General features: G+C 33.3%; 5 protein-coding genes across 7 annotated transcripts; 3 read left to right on the forward strand and 2 right to left on the reverse strand.

Moving 5' to 3' along the window:
- The first annotated feature begins 122 nt into the window (after positions 1-122).
- LOC149739166 (RNA polymerase I-specific transcription initiation factor RRN3-like) lies at positions 123-6,566 on the forward strand. Its single transcript, XM_089874568.1, has 16 exons — positions 123-399; positions 523-579; positions 642-735; positions 992-1,117; positions 1,300-1,405; positions 1,730-1,799; positions 1,932-2,030; positions 2,318-2,401; positions 2,786-2,903; positions 3,175-3,305; positions 3,550-3,680; positions 3,944-4,131; positions 4,485-4,593; positions 4,849-4,986; positions 5,512-5,599; positions 5,890-6,566. The coding sequence occupies exons 1-16, from the start codon at positions 298-300 to the stop codon at positions 6,013-6,015; spliced, it is 1,767 nt and encodes a 588-aa protein (XP_089730694.1). The 5' UTR covers positions 123-297; the 3' UTR covers positions 6,016-6,566.
- A 678-nt stretch (positions 6,567-7,244) lies between these two features.
- Positions 7,245-11,143, forward strand: LOC149739167 (procathepsin L-like). Its single transcript, XM_089874577.1, has 8 exons — positions 7,245-7,536; positions 7,726-7,848; positions 8,036-8,209; positions 9,308-9,377; positions 9,471-9,625; positions 9,861-10,026; positions 10,333-10,438; positions 10,623-11,143. Exons 1-8 carry the CDS (start codon positions 7,408-7,410, stop codon positions 10,720-10,722), a joined length of 1,023 nt encoding a protein of 340 aa, XP_089730703.1. The 5' UTR covers positions 7,245-7,407; the 3' UTR covers positions 10,723-11,143.
- Positions 11,144-11,637: 494 nt separating this feature from the next.
- LOC149739168 (oxidoreductase NAD-binding domain-containing protein 1-like) lies at positions 11,638-15,201 on the forward strand. 2 transcript variants are annotated; one of them, XM_089874581.1, is made up of 7 exons: positions 11,638-11,816; positions 11,914-11,969; positions 13,188-13,354; positions 13,539-13,691; positions 14,407-14,540; positions 14,594-14,684; positions 14,907-15,201. In XM_089874581.1, the coding sequence occupies exons 1-7, from the start codon at positions 11,752-11,754 to the stop codon at positions 15,174-15,176; spliced, it is 936 nt and encodes a 311-aa protein (XP_089730707.1). In that variant the 5' UTR covers positions 11,638-11,751; the 3' UTR covers positions 15,177-15,201. The 2 variants fall into 2 exon arrangements, with proteins under 2 accessions (XP_089730707.1, XP_089730709.1); XM_089874583.1 differs by having other exon boundaries at positions 11,748-11,816; positions 13,192-13,354.
- Positions 14,721-16,998, reverse strand: LOC149739169 (uncharacterized). Of its 2 annotated transcripts, none has more exons than XM_089874576.1 (4): positions 16,522-16,998; positions 16,361-16,431; positions 16,203-16,269; positions 14,721-16,093 (listed from the first exon to the last, which is right to left on the reverse strand). In XM_089874576.1, exons 1-4 carry the CDS (start codon positions 16,547-16,549, stop codon positions 15,261-15,263), a joined length of 999 nt encoding a protein of 332 aa, XP_089730702.1. In that variant the 5' UTR covers positions 16,550-16,998; the 3' UTR covers positions 14,721-15,260. The 2 variants fall into 2 exon arrangements, with proteins under 2 accessions (XP_089730702.1, XP_089730701.1); XM_089874575.1 differs by having other exon boundaries at positions 16,361-16,463.
- Positions 16,999-17,134: 136 nt separating this feature from the next.
- On the reverse strand, positions 17,135-23,001 carry LOC149739170 (centrosomal protein of 95 kDa-like). Its single transcript, XM_089874566.1, has 14 exons — positions 22,794-23,001; positions 22,211-22,339; positions 21,660-21,878; positions 21,500-21,566; positions 20,890-21,424; positions 20,539-20,687; positions 20,152-20,289; positions 19,898-19,962; positions 19,690-19,835; positions 19,205-19,412; positions 18,809-19,035; positions 18,253-18,480; positions 17,721-17,939; positions 17,135-17,470 (listed from the first exon to the last, which is right to left on the reverse strand). The coding sequence occupies exons 1-14, from the start codon at positions 22,813-22,815 to the stop codon at positions 17,297-17,299; spliced, it is 2,526 nt and encodes an 841-aa protein (XP_089730692.1). The 5' UTR covers positions 22,816-23,001; the 3' UTR covers positions 17,135-17,296.
- Between the last annotated feature and the right edge of the window lie 1,624 nt (positions 23,002-24,625).

Below are 24,625 nucleotides of genomic sequence, written 5' to 3' on the forward strand. Positions count from 1 at the left end.
TCAGATATAGTTTTATATAACCGAAAGGTTTATTTAAAAGACATATATAAGTTTCTTTGTTTGCAAGTTCGATCCTATACCACACATTCTCTCATATTTCTATGTCAGCACGTGTACGAGTGAATTCGACTAAAGTTTATTGCACAAAACGAACACAACGTGATCAACGTGACAACTTCTCGTGTTCTAGATTGTTTTGGCGAATTTTTGATTTTTTCCGAACTAAAAAGCTCTTACACCGGTCACCCCAGTGTGAGGTTTTATATTAAACAAGTGTTGTGCTTTTCGTTCACAATAATGACTTCCATAAGAAGGGTTAAATCCCTGGGCAAGATTGGCGAAAGCAAAACTGTCCGATTTGGAGGGAAAATTTCTGATGCATTAGAAAAGTTAAAGCAGGTTTGAAATATGCCTTATCATGTGTAGAAATTTAACTCTAGTTTCTTATTTATTATAAGATAAATGTTTAAGTTCTATAAATTTAATATAATAATTGACAATTCCGTACTTTATCTTTATTAGGGTGATACCAGCAACTATCATCTTGTTCTTCAGCAACTACGGGATCCAAACATAAAGGTACGTTTCATTGACAAATTAATTGTTAAAAAAGTGATATATAAACAATATTTTTTGTTTAGTCAAGCCAGATAATGGATTGGTTTCAAGAGGTTACTTCATTGTCTCATCTTTTAGACCAAGATCAAAATGAAATTGTCAATGCTCTGTTAAAAGGTAAAGAACTAGTTAAACAAAGTAGCAGATCTGAAATGTAGTGTATGGCTGTGTCAGTGAAAAAAAACAACAGTATAGATAATCTTTAGCTTACTATAGGCCTTCTCTTTTATTTGCACTGTAAGTTTAAGAAGTGTAAATGGTTGTCATTGCCATGCCATGTGTCAATAAAATTTTCTTTGCATTAGAATGAGGATACAAACTGCCTGTACTCATGTATAGTGTTATTATTTCAAAGTGGATTTAATTTTCACAGTACGTTGGATGGAACGAGAAGCAGAGGTAGTTTCAACATTCCGTGTGTTTGTTGTCGCTCTTGTTTCTGCAAATTCTGTTCATTTAAGAAGAGTTATCAAGTCACTGACCCAAAATCTAATTCCAGGTAAATTTATCTTATGTTCTGCAGTCAATATTAAAAACAATAAATTTTAAGAGTATAACATTTTATAAATTGATCTTTTACCGACTGCTGTTTATTTTGTAACTATAAATCAGCAGTTCGTCGAAAGGCCTAGGGGTATATACAAGACCTTACCATCTTATTTCAAACTTTTTTTTACATAGATTCAAAATCCAATGCCACACAAACCAACCACCCCAAAGTAACAATGGAGGACATTTTTGAGCAAATTCACATTGTCTTTAAAGAAATACTGCATATCATTCCAAGGTAAGATGGTAAAATACTTGTGTCTTGGGTGAAAAGCACCGTTAATCAGAATCATACAGAACACATAGTTTGCAGTTAAATGTTGCACACAAAGGATTTCTTGAAAATAGCAGTTTGTATGGATATTATTGGCCAGGGAACAAATTACAAATGAATAAAATAAAGTTAAAGAAAAAAAAACTAGCTTGTCTCGATATATTTTAGTTGCTTCAATTTCTTTATTTTCATTTTTTTGCTATTGCATGCAATAATATAGTCATCTCCCTGTTCTGCCCAATATATCAGCCTAAGCCTTGTATACTATTTTATATATTGTTGTAACAGGGCATCAGAACCAATGCTAGCAGTGTTTAGTCAAGGCTTCCCTTTCATTCGTAAACCAAATGATTCCTTGGTAAGTTCATTATGTTACGACTTGTAACTTAGATATTACCAATACTAAAAATCTCAATTGAATTTTCATTTTCATATTTGCAAATACATTATAAATTTTGTTCGGATTCTAAAATTAATTTTGTTGCTATAGATCTGGTACGTCAAAAACCTCCTGTTCGTCACATCTTACCAGCCTAACATGAGATCTGCAATACTTGAACTGGTGATAAAAAATCTCATTGATTTGGATGTAAGTAACATAGGTTGCTGCTTATTATATCTAATATAGACTTACTTTTTTAATGACTGAAAAACTGTTCTGAAAATTTTTTTCAAGAAATCAATTTTTCAAAAATGGCGAATTGTGTTAAAATCGTTTAATACGATTTTTAAAGTGATTGTTTTTTAAACTTTTTGAATGAAATTATTTTTCTTATTTGGTATGACTGTTACTGGACCTACAGGTGTCTCCCTGTTGGACACAGAACACAGTTTTGTAATAATTGTCAGATTACTAAATATATTTCTTTATTGCAGGCTGTCACTCATAGACACGAGATAGAAATGATGGAAAACATTGAAGAAATAGACGATGACGAAGAAATTAGTTTGTTTCAAATGGTGAGTGATACTCAGTTTGTTAATTGACGACTGGCACAAAATGGTTTTAATTTGTTTTGTTTAAAAAATAAAATTTGTTCAGATTTTTAATAAATTGTAAACTAAACGCTCAAAAATTAATGTTGAAAATCCTTCTTGTTTTGAATTAAAACAAATTTATGATATCTAGTTGTTCATTTTATGGGAGTTTAGTAACTTCTTATTATACAGTAAGGTATGCCAACATCAACCAAGGTGTAAAGAATGGGTGCTGTAGTAATAAAACAGGGTATTAAAAAAAAGTCCTAACGGTTTGTGGCTGCTGTTAAACCCCCTTTATTTTGTCGGACCATGCCACTATTTATATAAATTATTTATCATTGCTCTTATGCTCACGCTCACCAGGACGAAGAGATGCAAGAAAATGAAGAAGAGATAAAAATGAAACATCCACTTGCCAATAAATTGGATTGCGCAATGCATATTTTGTTTGAATATTTTTACCAAGTTTCATACAGGGAAGGTATGATGTCAAAGTATATTTTTGTTTTCTCAATATTTTGGTTAAATTAAAACTTGTGAATCTGTGATATTTCTTTTATTGTTCTGCCTGCACACATACATGCTGCTCAGCACTACTTAAATCGCATGACCTTTTGACTAATTTGACTAACTATTACATTCCATGAAATGCACATTGTATCAGGGCAGCAAAAAGCTCAACATGCCACTGTAATTTGTTTTTAAGAAAGCAATATCTTACTCAAAAATAAAACAAAATCTGATTTATTCAGGGGAACTACAGTTGCAAGAAACCCGAAAACTTTTTCGTGAAATTGTTCATATATTTGACACGGCAATAATGCCGGTACACCAACTTATCCATGTACAGTTTGTGGTGTTTTACATCTGCAGCTTAAAACAGGTATATTAAATATAGTTGTTTCAGTGTCATCACCCTGATGAAGACAACCTGAATACTAGATTAAAATTAAAATGTCCATAAAAAAAAATCTTGGCGACAAACAAAAATAACTAATGAATAAGCCTAGCAGCAACCGTATATATTATAGTTATCTAAGTTTTACTTTATATGATCTTTTAGCCAACTAAATGTGACATTTGATTAAACAGCTGTATTGTTACAATTCCAAACTTTGTTTTGACAGAGTTTTGTTGAATCGTTCATCGAACATTGTTGGCAGAAAGTTGTGAATCCTAACATGCCAACAATCGTACGACAAACCTACATTTGTTACATTGCCAGCTTATTAGCACGTGCCACCTATATACCATTATCGTAAGTAAAAGTGGAAGACACATTTAGTCTCTGTATAAATTATTTAACATCTGGGTTATGCTACATTGGTTAAGTACTTGCAATAAAAACGAAGGATATCGGGTTCTATGTTCGATACTGATAGTGGTAGTGGTAGGCGATTGTGTCTTTGAGCAAGTAATTTTTTATTTTTTACCGTGGCTTTTATAACGACTGATACTCTTTAGAAAGAAAGTGCCAGAAGCAACTGTACCATTGAACTAATTATATGATTTAATTATTAGAACGGTGACAGCATGTATTGACTTGATGGTTGGTTGGGCACACAGTTACTTGAGAGAGGTCACCGAGTTCATCTCACCAGATGTATATCATTGTGATATAACCAGGCATGGGACGTTCTACAGCATATGCCAAGCGACATTCTATGTCATTATCTTTAAACATGAAGACATTTTGAAATCAAAACTAGGTAAATGATATTCATACTTAACGTAACAATAGGTAAATGATGTTCATACTTAACGTAACAACTTAACGTAACAATAGGTAAATGATATTCATACTTAACGTAACAATAACATTAGTTCACGTTTGGTGTGTATCTAAATAATAAAATTATTGATTTTTAGTATTTTTTTTATTTATAAAACCTTATATTTCTATATGACATCAATATTTTTTACACCTTGAACCTGTACTTCACATTTAGTGTATATCTTTTTAATAAAGTCATTTCATATTTATTATAATTTTTTTTTATTTATGAATCCCTATTTTTCTATACGAGACATGATATTTCTGTTTTACACATAATTTTTTTAGGTCATAAATATTTCCACACCTTGAACTTGCAACATCTCATAGTTAGTCCACTTAATCCTTTAAAAGCTTGTTTATCATCTGTGGTCAGTTTGTTCACCTCTACAATGAGGTAAGTTCTTAATTACAAGTTGAAAAATAATTTGTGAAACACAACATACATGAATGTCTGAAGTCCTGATTATTTTGTTTAAAAATCATTAATTTCCCCCTGGTTTTTAATCAAAAATGATTTTAATATGTATTTTTAATGATATTTTTATGTAGACTACTTTTTTTAATATTATTTATTTTCTGCTAGCCTCATTTTAAAACAATGTTTTTAAAACAATTTATTTTTGTTTATAAATTTTTGACTTTATTTCAGGCAGCACCAACTTGTGTATTGTGACACAATAGTGGAAAGAAACAATCGACAAATGTTACCAGTTGTTGGCATGGCAACTTTATCTGTAAAAAATCCTCTTGGTTCATTTTTTCCTTTTGACCCTTATCTGTTAAAAAGGTAGGTACTTCAGTAAAACTACAGATTAGTGTTAAGTAAGCAACTTTATTATCACCTCTGCTCTTCCATTAATCTAATTTGTCTATATTACCTCAGACTTATTATCTAGTGCTGCTAATTACTGCATTAAGTGGGAAGTTTAACAAGTTTTAAACAGATTATGCAAGTTCCCTATCAACAACTGACAGCCATCATTTTCTTTGTAAACTGCTCCTGCTCTACAAAGCAAGACAATAAAAGTTTCCTGAATAATAATGTTAAAAGAAATAAATTTGTGTAAAAATTTCTTCTGTACGTTACCACATAGAAAACGCCTAGTTTATGGATGGTATTTACGAGGTGATATAATTTTACATTAAAAAGTTTCATAATCAGTTGTATACAACTTGTTTTTAGTTAAAAGGAAGTCATTCCAATACCCCATGGGCCCTGGCTATCCACTCATTGTGGTTTAGGTTTATATACCGCTTCCATCTTTAAATTATAACTTTAAGATTTTTTTATTTTTTTATGTTGATTTGTCAGGTCTTCTACTTTCATCCACCCGATATACAAAGTGTGGGAGGGGAGGTCGCCTCATTGTGAAGATGAAGACAATGACGATCCAAATAAAGTAGGAATGATTTTATTTTTGGTTGAAAATTTTAAAATTTAAAAAAAAACATTAATTTTTTTATACATATAGGTTTCTATTATTTTCTGTTTAGTTAAATTCGTTAAAAATAGTTTGATATTTAATTAAATGTAAAGACCATTACAGCTGCACAGGTGCAAGAAATTAAATTTTAATGTTTGTTATTCAAATGTACATTACCTTTTATTACATATCCTTAAAGTTTGAATATTTTTAAATATAAAGTTTGAATATTTTTAAATATAAAGTTGGAATATTTGCACTTTAAGGAAAATATTGAAGATCAGGGGTTATTTGATGAAGATGATAGCGGCATCAAGGGATCATTTTCGAATCAAGTTCCCCCTTCTCCATTATCACCTGGTTTTCAACATGTTACTCCATCTCCTTACTAATTATAAAGCTGTTTGCAATATACAGTAGAGTGGGGAAAGATGGGACACCTTTTGTATTCTATTTTTAAAAAAACACAAAACATTTAAAGGATTAAAAAACGGTATCCTCATGACCCCTGTAGACTGTTGTTTATTGTTTAAAATACGATCCGGATATTTGGATATTATGTGCTGAAGGTGTTCCGTCTTACCCTGCAGTTCTATACAATTTTTTGAACTGGCTGTATTTTACTGCCTCATATTTCAGTTCCAAGTGATATCTGCTTTGAGAATTAGTCTCAGTAATATTTAATGTCGTGCTAGAAATGCTGTTTTTTGCAATTATGTGCCATGGATAAGTGTTGCCAAAATCGTTCTTTTATTGTTTTTATTTCCTTTTTTCCATTCCTTTCACAGTGCTGTTGTATGTGGTGTTCATATTGTACGTTGGTGATTTTGCTGAAAGGCATATAGGCTTAAATATCTCTTAGCTGAACGCTGCCATCTTAAAGCAATGTTTTCCAAATACTTCGTTTTGTAAGTGCGTTAAAATAAACCAGAAAACGTTGGGAGAGATGTTGTTTATTATTGAGAAAATATTCACTTAAAGTGCTGTGTGGGTGCTTGTGTTTAGTATGAATCCAGACGCGTAATTGTTTACGACTTCCTTATTAGGCTAGTCTAGTGTGTGGGCAATTAATGCCACTTGTTTGCGGAACCATAGTTTAATAAATAATGTTGTATTATTAAACTATGGCGGAACTATGGAATCGAAAGATGATGTAAAATTACGTCATGAATTCAACCTCTCACGATTGAACGAATGACTGTACAATTTGAAGCTCTCGTGACTATGACTGTGCGAATACTTCTGCACGACCGGTAATGGGACTTTCAAGTGTTCAGATAAATGGACAGATTTTTACGCGTTCATGGTAGCTGACAAATTAATAAGCAGATTTCAATTAGAAGATGCGGATTGCCATTCAAGCAACGTAATTATAATGGTTACCAAATTGTCTCTCTCCTTTTCAATTGCTATTATTTTAAATGTTCCTGGGTAATAAACCAAGGATTAACGGGGAGATAACAAATTTTACTGCATCGCGACTTTGCCGCCAGCTGCAAAACAAACGCCCTCCCGCTACCACGTTGCCTTTTTCAAAAACTTTGTATGACGTCACAGCAGTCATATGACACAACAAAGAACTGGCGTCGGTTCCTTTAGTTGCCGCTTGTTGTTTAGTTCTGCTGGTTGGTTCTGTTTTTGTTTTTTAAATCGCTGATTCATGATTTTCAATGATATAAATTCAACTTTAAAAAATGATTATAATTTAGTCTTACCGATTCGTGTGTGGACGTGCAGGGTGTATAGGCATTTTTATTTTATATTTTAAAACAAGTCAACGCATAATGAAAGTCACCGTGTTACTTGCCGTCGTATTGTTTGCTGGCTGTTGTAGTGCGATGCAATTGAACCAACAGCACGTAAGTTTGTTCCAAACATGGAAAAACCTCTGGAAGAAAGTCTACCAAACTGTGGTAAGTGACTGTTTACTATTTTCGTAATGTTAAAAAACAAATATTAATGTGGCAACATTACCGTTTTGTAATTTACAGAACTTGTAAAGAATATGCATTTACAGAATTAAAGAAACGAATTACTAAATTTTAAGAACAAATTTACACAATTTGATTTTTACACTTTTTAACATTGACTATTTGTTACAGGAAGAAGAAGAACAAAAGATGGCAACTTGGTTCAACAACTGGAACAAAATTTCCGAACATAACATGCAATACTCGTTGAAACAAAAGTCATACCGCCTTGAAATGAACGAATACGGAGATTTGGTGAGTTCTAAAATAATGTGAATGCTTGATTGGAAAGAATAACAAAATTTTACACCTTTGAAATAATAGCCTTTATGTAGGATGTAGAAAAACTGTTGCTAAGCAATAGGTGACCACTAAAATATATATGTGAAGGCGTTATGTTTAACTTATTTTTGACTAATTACCAATGTTATTTTCCATACAGACCAGCGAAGAGTTCAGTTCAATGATGAATGGTTATCGTAACGACATCAGGCTTAAGAGGAAGTCAACTGGTGGAAGTACTTACTTGAATCTGCTTTCATTTGGTTCACAAATACAACTTCCTACCTTGGTAGACTGGAGGAAACATGGCCTTGTTACTCCTGTTAAGAACCAGGTATTCTTATGGTTCATTTATTTCACATGCATTGGTCTGTCACTAACAAAATGGTTAGATTGTTCGCATCCTAACCAAAGGCTAATGTATTCCATACTGCTAGTCTGCTACCATTGTGGACGTGTGTGTCTTTGGGGAAATTAATTAAAAGTTCATTGCATCACCCCATTGGTCACTAAAGAGTTGCCAGACATATTAAAAATAAAGAATTGCAAAAAGCCAAAAATGTCACCCATAAAGTTACATAGGTGGGCACAACGACTTAAATAAGACACCTAGCTAGGCGCTATGTTATAGAAGGTGTCATTCATTCATTCTTCTGTGCCTTAATAATAAGAAACCTGATCCAGAGGAATTGATGTTATGTGACTATGTTGAAATATTTAAAATATATTTTGTTTAAAAAATGTGCTGATTATATGATACCATACCGGCAAATTGCAGAATTGCATATTTCAAGTCACATGCAGGCTTATCCAATCATGTGCATTAATATAATATCAGCATTTTTAACATTGTTTAAATCACGAGTCCATGTTATAGATCAGCATATCCTTTGTTTTCACATTAAAAGCATATGGTGCTTATGTTTTGTGTTGTAAGCACAAAACATCCTGAATGACTGTACTTCTAGTTATTGTTCGTCATCACGCGTCCTATTAGTTAGAAATATAATTGTTTCTGTTATTAAATCGCAGGAGACAATTAATTTAATAAAACTAAAAGTATATTAGATTGAACGAGATTTTTAAATAGCATATGTTTTATAAGTCGTAAGGAGCTATAAGCTAAACTTATGTTGGTAATGAATAATGATACCATCTACATATGTACAGTACATACATAATGGATTTTATTAAGTAGCTCTTAAGTATACTTAATCTTACCATGCAAATGATGAACTAAAAACAAATCCAGCGTTTTTTATTGATGACTAACACGTGGCATTAACTAAAACCAGATCCCACACGAAACTAAATACCACACCAAAAGTTATAGTTATAAATAACACTGTATTAAGATCCTGGACAAATAATAGAGTTGTTTACCACCGTTTTGTTATTTTAGTCCATCTCTAATTTTGTTTTGTTTATTCAGGGACAATGTGGATCCTGCTGGTCATTCAGTGCTACTGGTTCTCTGGAAGGACAACACAAGAAAAAAACAGGTCAGTTCTTCTACTTTAAAACATTTCAACACAAAAAATAAACCTCTTCCAAGTATTTATTTCCTAATTGTATTATTTGACCATTTTTTACAGGAAAACTTGTGAGCCTGAGTGAGCAAAACTTGATTGATTGCAGCACTCCTGAGGGCAATGATGGTTGTAATGGTGGTCTGATGGATCAAGCTTTCAAATACATTAAAATACAAGGAGGAATTGATACAGAAGCATATTATCCATATGAGGCCAAGGTATAACTTTTGACTGTCTATAACAAAATATTAAAGAAAAAACTTTAAACAAATTAATTTGAGTTGGTGATTTAAATAATGTGTGAAAGAATTTAGTGCCATTTACATAACTTTAAAATAATTCACAATTTAAAAGAGTCTGTGATTTTACAACATAATAATCTGATTAAGTTTTTGAGTTAAGTATATAGTAAAATAAAATTGACTCGCTGTTTTTAACATCACATCATCACAGGACGATACATGCCGATTTAACATCACCGATAGTGGGGCAACAGACACTGGATTCGTTGATATCAAGTCTGGTGATGAAGAAATGTTGAAGGAAGCAGCAGCAACTGTTGGACCAATCTCTGTGGCCATTGATGCCAGTCATACCTCATTCCAATTTTATAGCAATGGTGAGATTTGTAATATTCAAGTATTTAATAAGTTGTTTAAATCTTGCTAAAAGTTTTTTAATTACAAGTTTCATTTTGTATTTCACTTGTTTTTATTTATTCAAGCTTGGTAATAGCCTAGTAGTATACTAATAACTTAATAAGTTTACATAAATCTATAAGGGATTAATTTTTATCTATTTATAAATAATCTACTAGTCACAAATTATCATTTCGTTATAAAGCTAGCCCAGTAGCATTTATATTGTATGCTATCCAGTTGCTGCTGAGTGCGAATAACAATGTTTCAATTTTATTTCAATTCAGGTGTATACAGTGAAACTGCATGCAGTAGCACCATGCTTGACCATGGTGTATTAGTGGTTGGTTATGGAACAGAAAATGGAAAAGACTACTGGCTGGTTAAGAACAGGTAATATCCTATTTCCGGCTGAAGTTCGTCTAACTTATTCCCACATTTTCTTTTGGAAACTTGTATTAGTATTTATTGTTTTATTAGGCTTAAATTTAGTGTTTTAAACTTAAAAAAAGAACGATTTTAAGTAATATTCCATGTACTCTAACAGTAATACTGATCCAATTTCTTTTATTTACAGCTGGGGCGAGGGTTGGGGTGAAGCTGGCTACATTAAGATGTCACGTAACGCAGACAACCAATGTGGTATTGCTACACAAGCCAGTTATCCTCTTGTTTAATTCCAAGTCCATGGCATATATTTTAATGTGTGTGGTTTTAAGATAATTCTTTCGCCTATATATTGTGGTTGTACACCTTTTGTCATTTTATTAGTTTGCTAAAGGCATGAAAGTGTTCTTTCAGCTACTGTAGAAATATTCAATTCATTGGTTTTTATTATTTTAAACATGCATTTCAACAAGTTACTCTCACAATGTGTTGAAATTACTAAGCATACACAGACTTCCTTTTAACGTTTTTAAACTGAATTTGATGTCTTGAAATCTCTTTGCACTTGCAAGCTTTTTTTATTCAGTTTTTAATCAAAACTCACTGCTTGGGGATCTGTGTTATTGCTAACTGTGCAAACATTACTAACCAAAGTGTAAATGTACAAACGTATTTACAAAGTCAAAAATAAATCACCAATTTAATTGCAAATGTGTTAAAAGTATATGAAATACATGTTAAAAGTAAAGCATATGATAACCTTAAGTCTATAGAAATCACCTCATTGAACTTTGATGAGACTACGGTTAAAAAAGCAGAAATCAGCGTGACATGGTTATATAAGCATAACATGTTGTTTACACCAGGGTCGTATGAACAATATGGCCCTGGTTTACACCACAGTCCATAAAAATCAATGAACTTTGGTTTATACCAAGAGTTTAAAACACAAAATGGTTTTAATAAAACCTATAATAGTTTTAAATGGTTTTAATCTTTTTGGTCTACACTCTACACAAACCATTTGTTTTAAACATTAGTTTTGTGAGAGATTTAACCAACAAGCAACTTTTCTATTCAATGGATATGTTTAGATGTAGGTGTTCAGTAACCTATATTAACTGATCTATGCATTTATTCAGATACCTATTCAGTCGCATTTGGCAAAAACAAAATTTGATGCTCCCCATTTAAACTTTTTAGTTATATAGGGGGATTACCCACTTTTCAGGAAAATTATACTTTTGTTTGTTTGTTCCTTTAAAGTTAATTAACCGAGAAACGTACATAAGTCACGGAATTTAACCAGTTTGTTTGAAATGGTAACTTGTGCCTCTAGGATATTATCAACAGTATTTGGAAAAAGTACATCAAGCTTTTCACGGTAAGCAGACGTTATACGGTAATACATTACGAGTACTCTAAACATTGCATACATTACCCGTTAACAAGTACTCTAAACATTGCATTCTTTTTGTTAGATGTAGCCGCAACTTTTCTACTTACGGAAAGAGACTAAAGCAAGACGTACAACCAGGTTAGTTGTAGTATAGTTGTTTAGGGTCCGTACTTAATTTAAGCTGTTTTTAATACGACAATTCATTATTGGGTGCTAGTAAAGAATCTTCCCCCCCCACCTTATTTGCTAACCACTAACCTCTAACCCCTAGGTTAGGGGGTTAGGTGTTAATGTTAAGCGGGTTAGTGGTTATAGGGGTTAGTAGTTAGTGGTTATAGGGCAGTGGTTCCTAAAGTATGGGTCGGGTTAGATTTGCGTTGTAGTTTAGCCTTATATTTACCATGTTTTTCTTAGCCAGGTAGACTGTTTGTTACAAAATAGTAGGCATTCACACATGGATTCATTGCATCATAATAGCGATTGTTTGACCTGGCAATTAATTACGACATAATAGCAATTCACACGTCGATTATTGCGTCATAATAGGGATTGACATAAAACAGTGCGAAAACAAGTCTATAATGTCCTGTAACGTACGTAATACATCACTATTGTGATGTAACATAACTTATTGTGACGTAATAAATCGTTAACCTTACGTAAGTCAAGCGAATTACGGTGATGCAGCATGTTCTTCGCGCATTTTCAAAGTTTATTTCCGACACGAACGCCCAACTTTTTCGCAAAAAAATAGACAGCAGGTATCAGTGAGGCTCATTGAACATTTTTAACCTAAAATTTCAGGTGGCCACCAGTTAAAGGATTACCCATGGGCCGTGAGATGTTTATAAAACTCTGATTTGGGTCGCGCTAAAAAAACTTTGGGAACCACTGTTATAGGGGTTAGTGGTTAGCAATAAAAGTGGGGGGGAGACTCTTCACTAGTACCGAAGCATTTATAACAAAGCAAGTTTTTGCAAATATCGAATGTTGTTCTGTACTTCTGTTTTACTAAAAATATTTGGATTTGTGTTTTGTTGGGTTACTGGGTTCTAAATAAAATACAGCCATGGTAATGTGCCAGTCTGCAGAGTATTGCAGGTGGACGCCCAATTTTGTTTACAACATTTTGTTAATGCACACCATAAATTTTTCCACACACGCCAATTAAATAAACAATAAACCAAATCTGTAGCAAATTAAGTAGGATTTCCTAAGTAGTGTCGCTTAGGAATGTGCGCACTTTGCACGACAATTTTAAAAAGAGCACACTCAGCTGCCAAAAGTTGCACACGCGAGACCTGGTCAGAACTTCTATATTCTGCAGACTGTGTAATGTGTATGTATTTTTTTAAGGCAGTAAGAATCCAGACAGCAGAGACCATATGAAGCGAACTGAGCATAGTCCAAGGAAAAAGATTTTCTGTTCATCCAAAGTTGTATCTATTGAAGATATTTCTCCTTCAGTTAAAGGCCTCAAACTTTTCATAGAATCAAATGAAAGACCTGCTGCTACATTTAAGGTGACTAAGTCACATTATTTAATATTTACACTTGTTGCATCCTAAAACTACCCCTGTTAATGGAGACTGCAATACTACGTTGTGTATCTAACACACACAGTTAAACCAGCAAAATGACAGTCATTTAAACACTATTAATAAAAAAGTGTGGAAATAGCATCAGTTAAAAGCATCCATTTAACAGGCTGGACAGTGGATAGACATGGTGATACCAGGTGTTGACACTGTGGGTGGATTTTCAATATGCAACGCACCAAAGGACTTGGTTGATAACGGGCACCTTCAACTTGCAGTTAAGTTCAGCGACCATCCTCCAGCACACTGGATACATACAAAGGTGTGATATTTGGGAGTTACATAAATTTTAATGATTTATTTGATTTTGGTACCAAATGTTGAAAAATAGTTGAAATGGAAAAACAGTATACAGTGATGTAACGACAGTCTTTAAACATGTTTATTGTGTTTGTAAGCACAGAAATAAGTGTAATGTTATTATATTAAGCAAGGTATCAGTGTTAATATAAACAAGTAAACAAGTGTAATGTTGTCAGGTCACATTTCCCTGTTATGTGTTGTTGTTTAGTGTGTAGTGTTACGAATTTATATTATTTTTCTGTTAATTGGTGTTTAATAGTTACATTACTAGCACAGGCAGTATAAGTTTTATTTAATATTTCAAGTATCAGTAGCTTTATGCTGAATGAGGTGTTATAGTTTATAAAGGAAGTATGGAGTAGTCAGTATTAACACTTTAACAGATATATATGTATCAGATTTTGCATTAATGCTTGTTTTGGTTTTTATCCTAGTCCAAATGTTTAAAACTAGTATTTTACACATTGATCAAAAACAAAAAAGAATCACTTTGTCAGCAAGTCCACCCTATGTATTCAGAATTCAGAGTATGAATGCATAGGCATCACAAAATGCTCAAATTATGTAAGTAAAATCAATGCATAAACAATTTCACCAACTACACTTTAAATTTACCCCTAATATATATTAATGTATATTGTTATTATCCTTTCTGAATTCTAAAAACTTTCCAGTGCACTGTAGGAAACAAAGTGTCAGTTCGCGTTGGTGGAAAGTTTTTCTACCAAGAAACAAATAAAAAGCACCTCGTGTTGATAGCAGGGGGTGTTGGAATTAATCCACTGTTTTCTATTTTACAACATAGACGGTAAGTTATTTTCATCAGTGCGAGTTATTTTCTTATTCAGATCCGGTTTTCAGGAATTTAACAATTGGAAAATCAAATGGTGTTAATGATCAGCACACAGCACTGGTGTACAGTGCTAAAACATTACAAGAACTGCTTTTTCAGGTAACTATAGTAACTAAATAAAAGTAGGATAGTATCAGTGAACTTATGTCATGTTTAAAGATTCCAAATAACGTTCCTCCATTTTGGTATATAGATATATATTTATGTTATGTATATATTGTACTTTTTACTATACTTTGCACTTTAATTTGGAACTGAACACAAAACAGATAATGGGTACAATTTTACAATATTTTACAATTTGTTGCTATAACTTTACAGGAGGAAATTAGGAAAATTTGCACTAAAATCGGGGCTCAATGTGATTTTCATGTAACTCAAGAAGTCGTTCAAAAACTTTCCGACATTTCTGGAAATTTTAACACAGAAAAGATTTCTGAGAAAAGTTTGTCATTCTCGCTCAGTTCCATAGAACCTGACATTGCTGATTGTTATATTTGTGGACCCCCCAAATTTATTGAAAGGATAGAAGAATATTTATTGCAGTTAGGATATAATCAAGATCATATATTTTATGAAAAGTGGTGGTAACTACTAAATAAAATATAAAACATAATATGGACTTTTTAAGCTGCGGAAATTTGAATAATTCATATTGTTTAACTTGAATTATTCTCAAGTTATATCTGCCAGTGCTTTTATGCATAAATTTATTCTTTCCATTTTGTCGGTTTCATTGTCCCAATCCAAGACCTGCTGATAAGCATCAATAGCTGTTTGAAATGCTGTTTTAGCATTTCCCAACATTTTAAGCTTTGAGTAAGCCACCCCTAAGTTATTGTGGCACAGTCCATAAAGTCGGTATAAAACAGCGTCTTTCTTGAATTCCAATTCCATTAAATGTATTGCTCTTTGATGCACTTTAATTGACTCTTGATAATGGAAAAGTCTATTGTAACAGAAACCCGTACACTTCAAACATCTGCTTAACTGCCTGCACTTGAAATGTGATTCTATGTTGGTAACAGTTTCAACTGCTCCCGAAATTTCTTGTAACAATGAAAATCCGAAACTGTCAAAGTCATCTTTTTTTCTTGAATTCTTAACAAATGCCACTAGTTCTTGCATGGTGGCAGCGCATACAACCAACTGTTCAATGCACCTTCGTGGGTCACTGTTTTCTTTACAAAGCTGCACTAACAAATGCATTACATTGATAGCAGCAATAATGTCTTCCCGCTCTCCCAGTTTAACTGCCATGTCTCTGCAATCTTTTAATATTTTGTTCCAGTCATCTTCAACGAACTCTTCTTTATGCTTTACTGCCACATTGACCATTTGTTGCAAAATTTGGGGAACATGCTCAGTTTCTTCAAGTCCCACCAAACACTTGGCAATATCTGTCTTCACCTGACACTTGGTCACCCCAACAACTTGTTCATCGAGTCTTTTTAGAATATTTCTAGCTTTCTCATATTCTGATTCTCGTTGGTATGAAGCAGCCATCTCTGCCAAAAGTAAAACACTTGAATATGCTTTGGGTGCATACAGGATAACCAGAAAAACTCTTCCCCCAAAAAGGAGGGAAAACGAAGGTACAATAAGTTACTTACTAACCAAACAGTTCGGGAAGTTGGTAAGCTTCGTTTGCTGATTCGGACATCAATACAGGCGGTAAGTCTCCCTGAGAAATAAAGCGGTTATCTCCACATTCTACAGCGTTGTATACGCGCATGAATAATTAAATACACCGACACCATACAGATATGACTCGCCTTTGATTTTATGTGTATGTCAATCAAATTTTCGAGTGTCCTATTCCGTGGCAAATGCGATACTGTGATGTCTGAAAGTAAACGTAATCTACACGTTGGGCACCTACAAATATTGTCATTTTAAGTCGTCTAAATTTATATAACAAAAAACTTAGACATACCTATTAGTTTGCCCTTCCTTGAATACATCTGCTGCACAAGAACGACACAAGTTATGTTGACAAGGCAGTGCAACGATCGGTTTCTTTAACAGCTCAAGACAAATAGGACAAGTTAATTCTTCCTGCATTTGCTCATTCATTTTTACTTTGAACTGCAGTTTTTCTACCTTCGATAAACGCGTGTCTCTAGCTTTTGGTAAACTATATTTGTGAGTTAAAATATTAATCAGCGAACAAGCGTCTGCTTCAATATATGTGTACTTGGTAAACGGTTACAGACACGCACTACTCGTTATGTTTGCTCAAGCCTAAACGCAAACGAACTTTTCACTATGGTAATATAGGCTGGTAATTCTCTCCACATTTAATATCACCCCGGATACCATGTATGAACCGCTGATTTATTTCCAGTAATCAGAACAATTCCACTTTCAAACCATGTATGAACCGCTGATTTATTTCCAGTAATCAGAACAATTCCACTTTCAAACCATGTATGAACCGCTGATTTATTTCCAGTAATCAGAACAATTCCACTTTCAAACGAACCATGTCAGGAAATCGTATCAGTTTCACATGGAATATACAAACCGGTGCCACATCAACTCAAACATTCTTATTCTCTGTTTTATTAAAACGAATTTTTAAAATACAGCATCCGTTCAAACATCAATCTAAATTATCTGGGGTTATAAAAATAAAACTCTACACTATATTTAAAACAGTGTTTACATTAAAACACATTGCTTGGTATCCAACAGAAACACCACACAATCTATGGAGCTTTAAACTTTGCATGGTACGTGGCCATCTGCAGCTGCCTCCGGATTCTATCAGCTTCCAGTTCCCGATAATAGATATCATCATCATCACGTGCGATTCTTTCTTGTAGTTCGCTTACTTCTCGCTCCATCTTTTCACGAAGTCCAGTCTTCATCTGACGAAGCAACTGTAAGGAGAAAATGGCAAGAACTGCTTCATTAATTGTTCACATGCACTCTCATAATATAGTGGTTTGAGAATTTAGATTTTAGACTAAAGGTATATTTCCCCCATTATGGGGGCACTTATGAGTTAACAAAGCTTAAAAAACAATTACCGACAAAGTTACATTCATATTAGGATAAGAGACAAATTAAGGACACTTGCCTTGACCACGTGCAAATAAACAAGTGATATTTAATTCCCAGCAAACTTACCGTTGTCTGAGCTTTGTCTCTTGTTCTCAGATCATCTTTCTCTTTTTCCAAAGTCTCAGCCAACACAGCAAACTGATCCTTGTAATAATTCTCAAGCGAAGCGATTTCATTTTTCTGTCTCTTCTGTTGTTCATCCCGTTTATCGCGAGCATATGTTCGGATCTCACGCAGTCGATTACGCTGGATTTGAAGACCTTCCTCGAAAAGGTTCTTGAAGAGCTGAAATTACCAACACAGAGGAGGTTACATAAACAAAAATAACAAATACTCCTACTTTGTTCTGCATTGCTGTTGTTAAGCTTTCTCAAAAAAATCTCAGTATGAAAGTTTGCCAGTAAATGCAGTGGCGTAACAATAGGTGTCACCCCTTTTTTTAAAGGCCATTTCTTCTTAAACTATGTGTATAATTCCAACAACTTTTACCCAAGTAAAATAAGGTGTAACATAAAGTGTCACCCTAATTTTTGAGGGCCTTTTTTTAAAGTCTTAAATATGTACATAAATAAAATTTCACCCAAGTAAAATAACTCACATTCTCTTCCCGTGTCCTCCGTTTCAGCATCCTTGCTTTCATCTGAAGTTGATAATCCCGATAATATCTCCTCACTCTCGCAGTTTGGTTCTTCCGATCCCTCTGCTTCTGCATCGCTTCTCTTCTTCCAGCCAACCTCTCCCTCGCTTCACGAACACGATGCGTGTGATCATGCTCACGCTGGATGATCGCTGTGAGCAGTTGGTGACGTTCATGAGCTTCCTGCAACTGTTGGCAAAAATGCTCAAATTTATTTTCTGAGTTTCTCATGTAAAATTTTTATTTCAAACACAGACCTAATCCCATTTAAATTTGTATGCAAAAAGTGTAATTTTTTCATTTACTAATTTGTTAAGATTCTTGTACCCCCTGGAAGACCTCTTTGCGCCATAGGTGGTATACATAGGATAGGTTGAGAACCAGTGATCTAGCTCAACTAGCTAGCCCTTAATAATTAATCTACTCAAGTTCCCCTAAACAATTAATCTACTCAAGTTTCCCTAAACAATTGATCTACTCAAGTTCCCCTAAACAATCAAGTTTAATGAAGACTTACTTGTTTCTCGCTGCTCTTCTTTGCCCTCATGTGGCGGGCTTCATTTGAAGTAATGACCTCGATTTGTCGAAACTGTTTCTTCCAAGCATTGTTAAGCGTGGTGGGTGAAAGATGAAGACCCGGGAACTCATCCATGAGCATCGGGAGAAGATCATGCTCCCCGATAGTGAGGTTGGATGACAACTTTTTTCGAATCGGACTAGAACCAAGTCTCCTCTTCATACAAACTGGAAGTTGTGAATATGTTTAGACAGATTTTTTTGATAAAAATTTGTAGCATGAAAAATAATGCCTACAATATTTTAAAACTAAAAAGTGCTGTTCTGGTAAAAAAATACCAAGAAAAAGAGCATTTCAAATTTAAAAAAAATTTTAAAAATGGCCAATCACTCTTACCATTTGTGGTTTGCCATCCTTTTGATCTGGCTGCTGCAGAGATTTCTTTCTTCCTACTAGTTTTCATCTTTTCTTGTTTCCTTTGTTTTTGAACCTCAAGTTTATATTTCTTGTCAGTGTCAGCTGCTTTCTTCACGATAGCTCCCATCTTTCTACGTTCAGAAAACTCAACTTCTTCCAAATGATCCTGATAGCTTTCAGCCAATACCTGTGATAGGTTTTTTAGATTATAAGCATTTGACAGGACACAATCATGTCATGAAAAAAAAAAAATCTTGATTTATTTTCATATCAATAAATTTTTTGTTACTTCTGCTACCAGGCATAATGTAAAATTGTAAATAATCTTTCAATGGCTCATTTGGTATAAAAAAATGCAGATTGTTTCCGTCGTTTTGTCTGCCATCCGGCAAAGTTTTTGTCAGAAATGCACAACGCTTTTTTATACCAGATGAGCCATTAATAATATTTTGATTAATAAAAACCTTGTTCTTTAAGTTTTGAAGTTCCTTTTCTTTACGTAGTAAGTTTTTAAACTTTTCCAAATCTTTTCCAGTTTTAGTAGAAATGGTGTCTTCAAAGCGAACATTTCGTTGCTTTAGTTTCGTTTTCAAGGAGTCTTGTGTTGTGTCTGCAACAAGATTCAGTACATTCACCAACTTAACTTATATTCACCAGGCCAAGTAATCGTACCATTTTCCACTTCACTAGTTAAACCAGTGGTGTCTAAAGTTTCTTCTGTTTGGGGATCCGTAAAACTAAAGGAAAAAACGTTATTACTAACCAATATTTTATACGCATTTGGGGGCAATGACAGTTGTTGTAACACAGATGTTCTGTTTCATACACCTCGTGCCAGCTTACGAGTTACATTACAAGTATGAAACTTTGTGGGTATTGGGTAATTGGTTTTTTCTGTATGGCCCACAATAACACATTCAGCAAACCTCTGTGTAGTATCAACTGCTGGAGTTGTGAAAAACTTTTCACGGATTTTTCTCGACTCTTCAACAGTTTTCTGAAGGTTTTTCAATAATTCTGCCCAATCTCGCTCGACAGGTGGTGTGATCCTATCTTCCTCCACACTGGAATAGAGAAAATTCATAAATAAGAAACATCACAGGTATAATTAGAGCTATTGGAGTTCCAGTCCACAATTATGAGATTTTTTGAATAATTAAAACATTTTTTTGGGGTCTCTGAAAATAAAATCTTGAGTAACACCTCTACATTTGCTTAGCATTTAAATTACAACATGTAAAACTGTAGTTACACAGACAGTGCACTGATATGTATAATTTTACCATTGCAAAACGTTTCAAAATAATAATTACCTTGGTTGGTTGAGAACCCTGGTCTCAAAATGATCCGATGCAATCGAACTTCCGTCAGTTGGCGTGGTTTTACTCAAATTTGGTTTTGGAATCCCATCAGGGACGTCTACACCATCGGAGCTAGCGGTGCTAACAGTGGAAGCCGTGTCCTAAATTAAATTCTAGATTTTTACAAACATAAAAACTATTTTACAATAATTTTAGTTGTTTGGCTTTTAAAGCACACAATATTGTACAAACATTACAAGTCTTAGTAGAACAAAATAATTAATTTCTGTCTTTCTTAGCTTGTGCTGTAACAAAAAAAAACAACAATTTTAAAAACAAAAGCAATTACAAAATTGTAATTACTTTGGCATCGCTTTGCTGTTTTGTATCAACAAATACTTGGGGTGGTTTGGTGGTGTCTGCATCAGATGTGTCGCTGGTAAAATCACTGACGCTTAGTTCAGTTCCCTTTTTTCTGACTTCCACAGTAACTTTGGGTGGATTTTTGACAGTATAAGTAGACCTAAGGTCCACAGATTTACTCATACCACTTGTGTTATCAATGGGAAGTTTTTCCTTTTGCACAGGAAGTTTCAAAGACTTGGAAAAAGATTTTGTCACATTTCCTAGACGAATAAGTGAATCTGTCTTGTCACCAGAATCCGATAGAGTTTGTTCTAATTCTGTTGGCTCCAAAGTATGCTCGGATATGCTGCCATTTCCTGAAGATTTTAAAACAGCCCAATCGTCCGCTGTGACACTTGATGATTCAGAAGCTACTAGTGGGAAAAACTTATCGCTTGAAATACTCAATTTAGCATCAATTGGAGAGGCATTTCTTGGTGTTGTGTCGAGATCCAGCAACTCCTGGGTGCAAACTGAGCTGTCATGATCTTCACTGTAATTAAAGTTAAACCTTTTATTAGTTGTTTATTTATTAGTTAACACTCAATAACTAAATATGTTTAATTACCTCTTGCTTTGATATGAACCTTGAACTGGTTTTTCACTGAGTTGATCTGAATCTATGTCACCTTCATCTGTATTTTAGATTGAACTTAAATGTATTGTATTCCAACACCATTAGTTTAAGCTAACTTTTACATACCAAGTAATTTCACATTCCCACTTACCCCCACTATCACCATTGCTGCTTATCTGTTCCAACATGAATTCCAAAACTCCGTCGAGAATTTCAAGCAGGTTGTATATGGTAACTGTGTCTCCATTGACAAACAGTTTCGGAGACAAATGGCTCAGATCAACATGGAGATACTCATCTGCCAAAGTGTCAATGATGCAAGCTACATTGTGGACTTGTGACTCTTCAGTAATGCAATCTGACAAGACACCTGTTAACATAATATTGGTTTAACAAATTATATTTTTCACATATAAATTACATAGTTTTATATGTTGTTTTTACAAAATAAGCATGAAAATAACCTATGGTTGAAGGATGAATTAATTATTATAGTTTTCACATAATTACAAATGTTTAAAATTGTGCTGTTTAAAACATTCTTCATTTTAGCAATAAAAATATTTACGTCGATGGTCGATCCCATATGTATATACGAAAGTATCTTATATATATATATATATATGTATGAAAGAATTATCTTATTTGTCCTCTTGTGAGGGGCAACAAAGTCTATATGACAGTCAACACCATGTGTGTTACCTGTAGGGAGCTCCCCCATAACTGCATAGTACAAACTTAGCATTAAGTCGCTTGTACATTGTGACTTCTCATTAATCTTCACGTTCAGTGAACACCTAATAGAAACAGCATTGGCAAGCCGAACCACATCTACAGGAATGTAAGGTTGGGTTAAACGAAAAGAGACGTGTCTATATTAAATGAATAAATAAATCTAACTTGCTTTATCGTTGAGTGGCCGAGATACAACAGTCGTTATAACACGAATGTTCTGTTTCATACACCTTATGCCAGCTTACGAGTTACCATTTATGTAACTTTACAAATAGCTTATTTACTTTTTATATTGTATAACTGACAATTAGACAACCCATTAGTAACCACTAAGTTAAAGCAATTTCCGTCAAGTGTCTTGCCTATGGATACAAAGCCCACAATGATAGCAGCGACAAGCCTTGAACCCAACACCTCTGGGTTAAAGGCAGATACGCTAACCAACTGTGCCACGGCGGGGTGTTCTAAATTAACGCTTACCAGATTCCGTTAAACGATTGCAAATTATAAAAGATCGGCATTTACGTCTTTCAGAAACACTTTATCTTACCTTCAGCTGTGATCGTTTCCATAGTGAAAACAGCGAATAGTCTCAGTAACGAAATACGACTTTCGATAAACTTCTTATTATGAATTGAACACCGGTCAGGTAACTTAGAATCAAAATATAAAATATTAGAAAAACATCAAAGAATATTTAAATACAACCGCCGTAGCGCTCCCGTTTACGATGTCTATGTGGATGGAAACGTATTTGCAACAAAACTCTACCTTTCTTCGTTAAAACAAAGAGAATAAAGCCAATCTCTTTCTTTGGTTAAAATCAACCATGGCATTTATATTGGTATTGAGTAATTTTTTAAAAAAATTAAATTAGATAGGTTACTTGTCCCCGGTTAAATGTATAAATAATAAGGATAAGGAAAAGATAGGACAGACGGGACACGGACGAGACACGGACGAGATTTTTATTCTTTAGTTTTTTGTCGTTTTCGTGAGTCGTAATACTTTGGTAAGACTATAAAAACAACCAAAAATAAAAAATGGACTAAACATGGACGACACAAAAACAAACAAAAAAAAATTGGATAAAAATGGTAAATACAAGGACAATGAACATGACGAAACATGAAAACACAATGAAAAAATATATTAACAAAACATGAACAAAAGTTTGACAGAGTAAAAATTGACAAAATATAAGCACAAAAAATTACAGATCGTGGGCAGTTAAAACAAATTAACAAATTATGGGCAGATAATCAAAAAAACTGACAAATCATGGGCAGATAATATAAAAAAAATTCACAATTTATGGGCACATAACGAAAAATATTAATAAATCAAGGGTACACAATGAAAAAAATAACAAATCATGGGCAGATAATAAAAAAAAGTAATAAATCATGGGCAGATAATGAAAAAAACTGACAAATTATGGGCAGATAGTAAAAAAAATAACAAATCATGGGCAGATATTAAAAAAAATAATAAATCATGGGCAGATAATGAAAAATTCACAAATCATGGACAGACAATGAAAAAAAAACAAATCATGGGCAGATAATGAAAAAAAATGACAAATTATGGGCAGATAATAAAAAAAATAACAAATCATGGGCAGATAATATAAAAAAAATTAACAATTTATGGGCACATAATAAGAAAAATTACAAATCATAGGCACACAATGAAAGAAAGATAACAAATCATGGGCAGATAATAAAAAAAATTAACAAATCATGGGCACATGATAAAAAAAATAACTAATTATGGGCAGATAATAAAAGAAATTACAAATCATGGCCACATAATAAAAAAAATAAGTAATTATGTGTAAATAATAAAAAAAAATAACAAATTATGGGCACATAATCAAAAAAATTAACAAATTATGTACAAATAAGGAAAAAAATAACTAATCATGGGCAGATAATGAAAAAAAAATTAACAAATTATGGGCAGATAAAGAATAAAAATTAACAAATTATGGGCACATAATAAAAAAAAAACTAATTATGTGCAAATCATAAAAAAAATAACAAATTATGGGCACATAATGAAAAAAAAATCGTGGGAAGATAATGAAAAAAATTTAACAAATCATGGGTACACAATGAAAAAAATTAACAAGTCATTGGCAGATAATGGAAAGAAAACTAACAAATTATGGGCAGATGATGAAAAAAAATACCAAATTATGGGCAGATAATAAAAAAAATAACAAATTATGGGCAAATAATGAAAAAAAAACAAATCATGGGCAGATAATAAAAAAAATTAATAAATCATGGGCAGATAAAGAAAAAAATTAACAAATCATGGGCAGATAATGAAAAAAAAATAACAAAATATGGGTAGATAATGAAAAAAATTACCAAA

The sequence above is a fragment of the Ciona robusta genome, chromosome 3 (assembly GCF_009617815.1).
Source record: "Ciona robusta chromosome 3, ASM961781v2".
In the NCBI taxonomy this organism is placed as follows: domain Eukaryota; kingdom Metazoa; phylum Chordata; class Ascidiacea; order Phlebobranchia; family Cionidae; genus Ciona; species Ciona robusta.

Excerpts from the sequence above, each read along its gene's own strand:
- LOC149739167 (XM_089874577.1), top strand. The coding sequence starts at position 7,408 with ATGAAAGTCACCGTGTTACTTGCCGTCGTATTGTTTGCTGGCTGTTGT. Across the intron at positions 7,849-8,035 it reads TGAACGAATACGGAGATTTG|ACCAGCGAAGAGTTCAGTTC; the intron begins GTGAGTTCTAAA and ends TTTTCCATACAG. Across the intron at positions 10,027-10,332 it reads ATTCCAATTTTATAGCAATG|GTGTATACAGTGAAACTGCA; the intron begins GTGAGATTTGTA and ends ATTTCAATTCAG.
- LOC149739170 (XM_089874566.1), bottom strand. The coding sequence starts at position 22,815 with ATGGAAACGATCACAGCTGAAG. Across the intron at positions 19,963-20,151 it reads GCAGTTGATACTACACAGAG|TTTTACGGATCCCCAAACAG; the intron begins GTTTGCTGAATG and ends TTTTTCCTTTAG. Across the intron at positions 17,471-17,720 it reads GAGACAAAGCTCAGACAACG|TTGCTTCGTCAGATGAAGAC; the intron begins GTAAGTTTGCTG and ends TTCTCCTTACAG.
- LOC149739166 (XM_089874568.1), top strand. The coding sequence starts at position 298 with ATGACTTCCATAAGAAGGGTTAAATCCCTGGGCAAGATTGGCGAAAGC. Across the intron at positions 1,118-1,299 it reads GACCCAAAATCTAATTCCAG|ATTCAAAATCCAATGCCACA; the intron begins GTAAATTTATCT and ends TTTTTTACATAG. Across the intron at positions 4,132-4,484 it reads CATTTTGAAATCAAAACTAG|GTCATAAATATTTCCACACC; the intron begins GTAAATGATATT and ends TAATTTTTTTAG.
- LOC149739169 (XM_089874575.1), bottom strand. The coding sequence starts at position 16,661 with ATGAATGAGCAAATGCAGGAAGAATTAACTTGTCCTATTTGTCTTGAG. Across the intron at positions 16,464-16,521 it reads AAGGAAGGGCAAACTAATAG|GTGCCCAACGTGTAGATTAC; the intron begins GTATGTCTAAGT and ends CAATATTTGTAG. Across the intron at positions 16,270-16,360 it reads ACATACACATAAAATCAAAG|GGAGACTTACCGCCTGTATT; the intron begins GCGAGTCATATC and ends TTTATTTCTCAG.
- LOC149739168 (XM_089874581.1), top strand. The coding sequence starts at position 11,752 with ATGGTAACTTGTGCCTCTAGGATATTATCAACAGTATTTGGAAAAAGT. Across the intron at positions 11,970-13,187 it reads AAAGCAAGACGTACAACCAG|GCAGTAAGAATCCAGACAGC; the intron begins GTTAGTTGTAGT and ends TATTTTTTTAAG. Across the intron at positions 13,692-14,406 it reads CACACTGGATACATACAAAG|TGCACTGTAGGAAACAAAGT; the intron begins GTGTGATATTTG and ends AAAACTTTCCAG.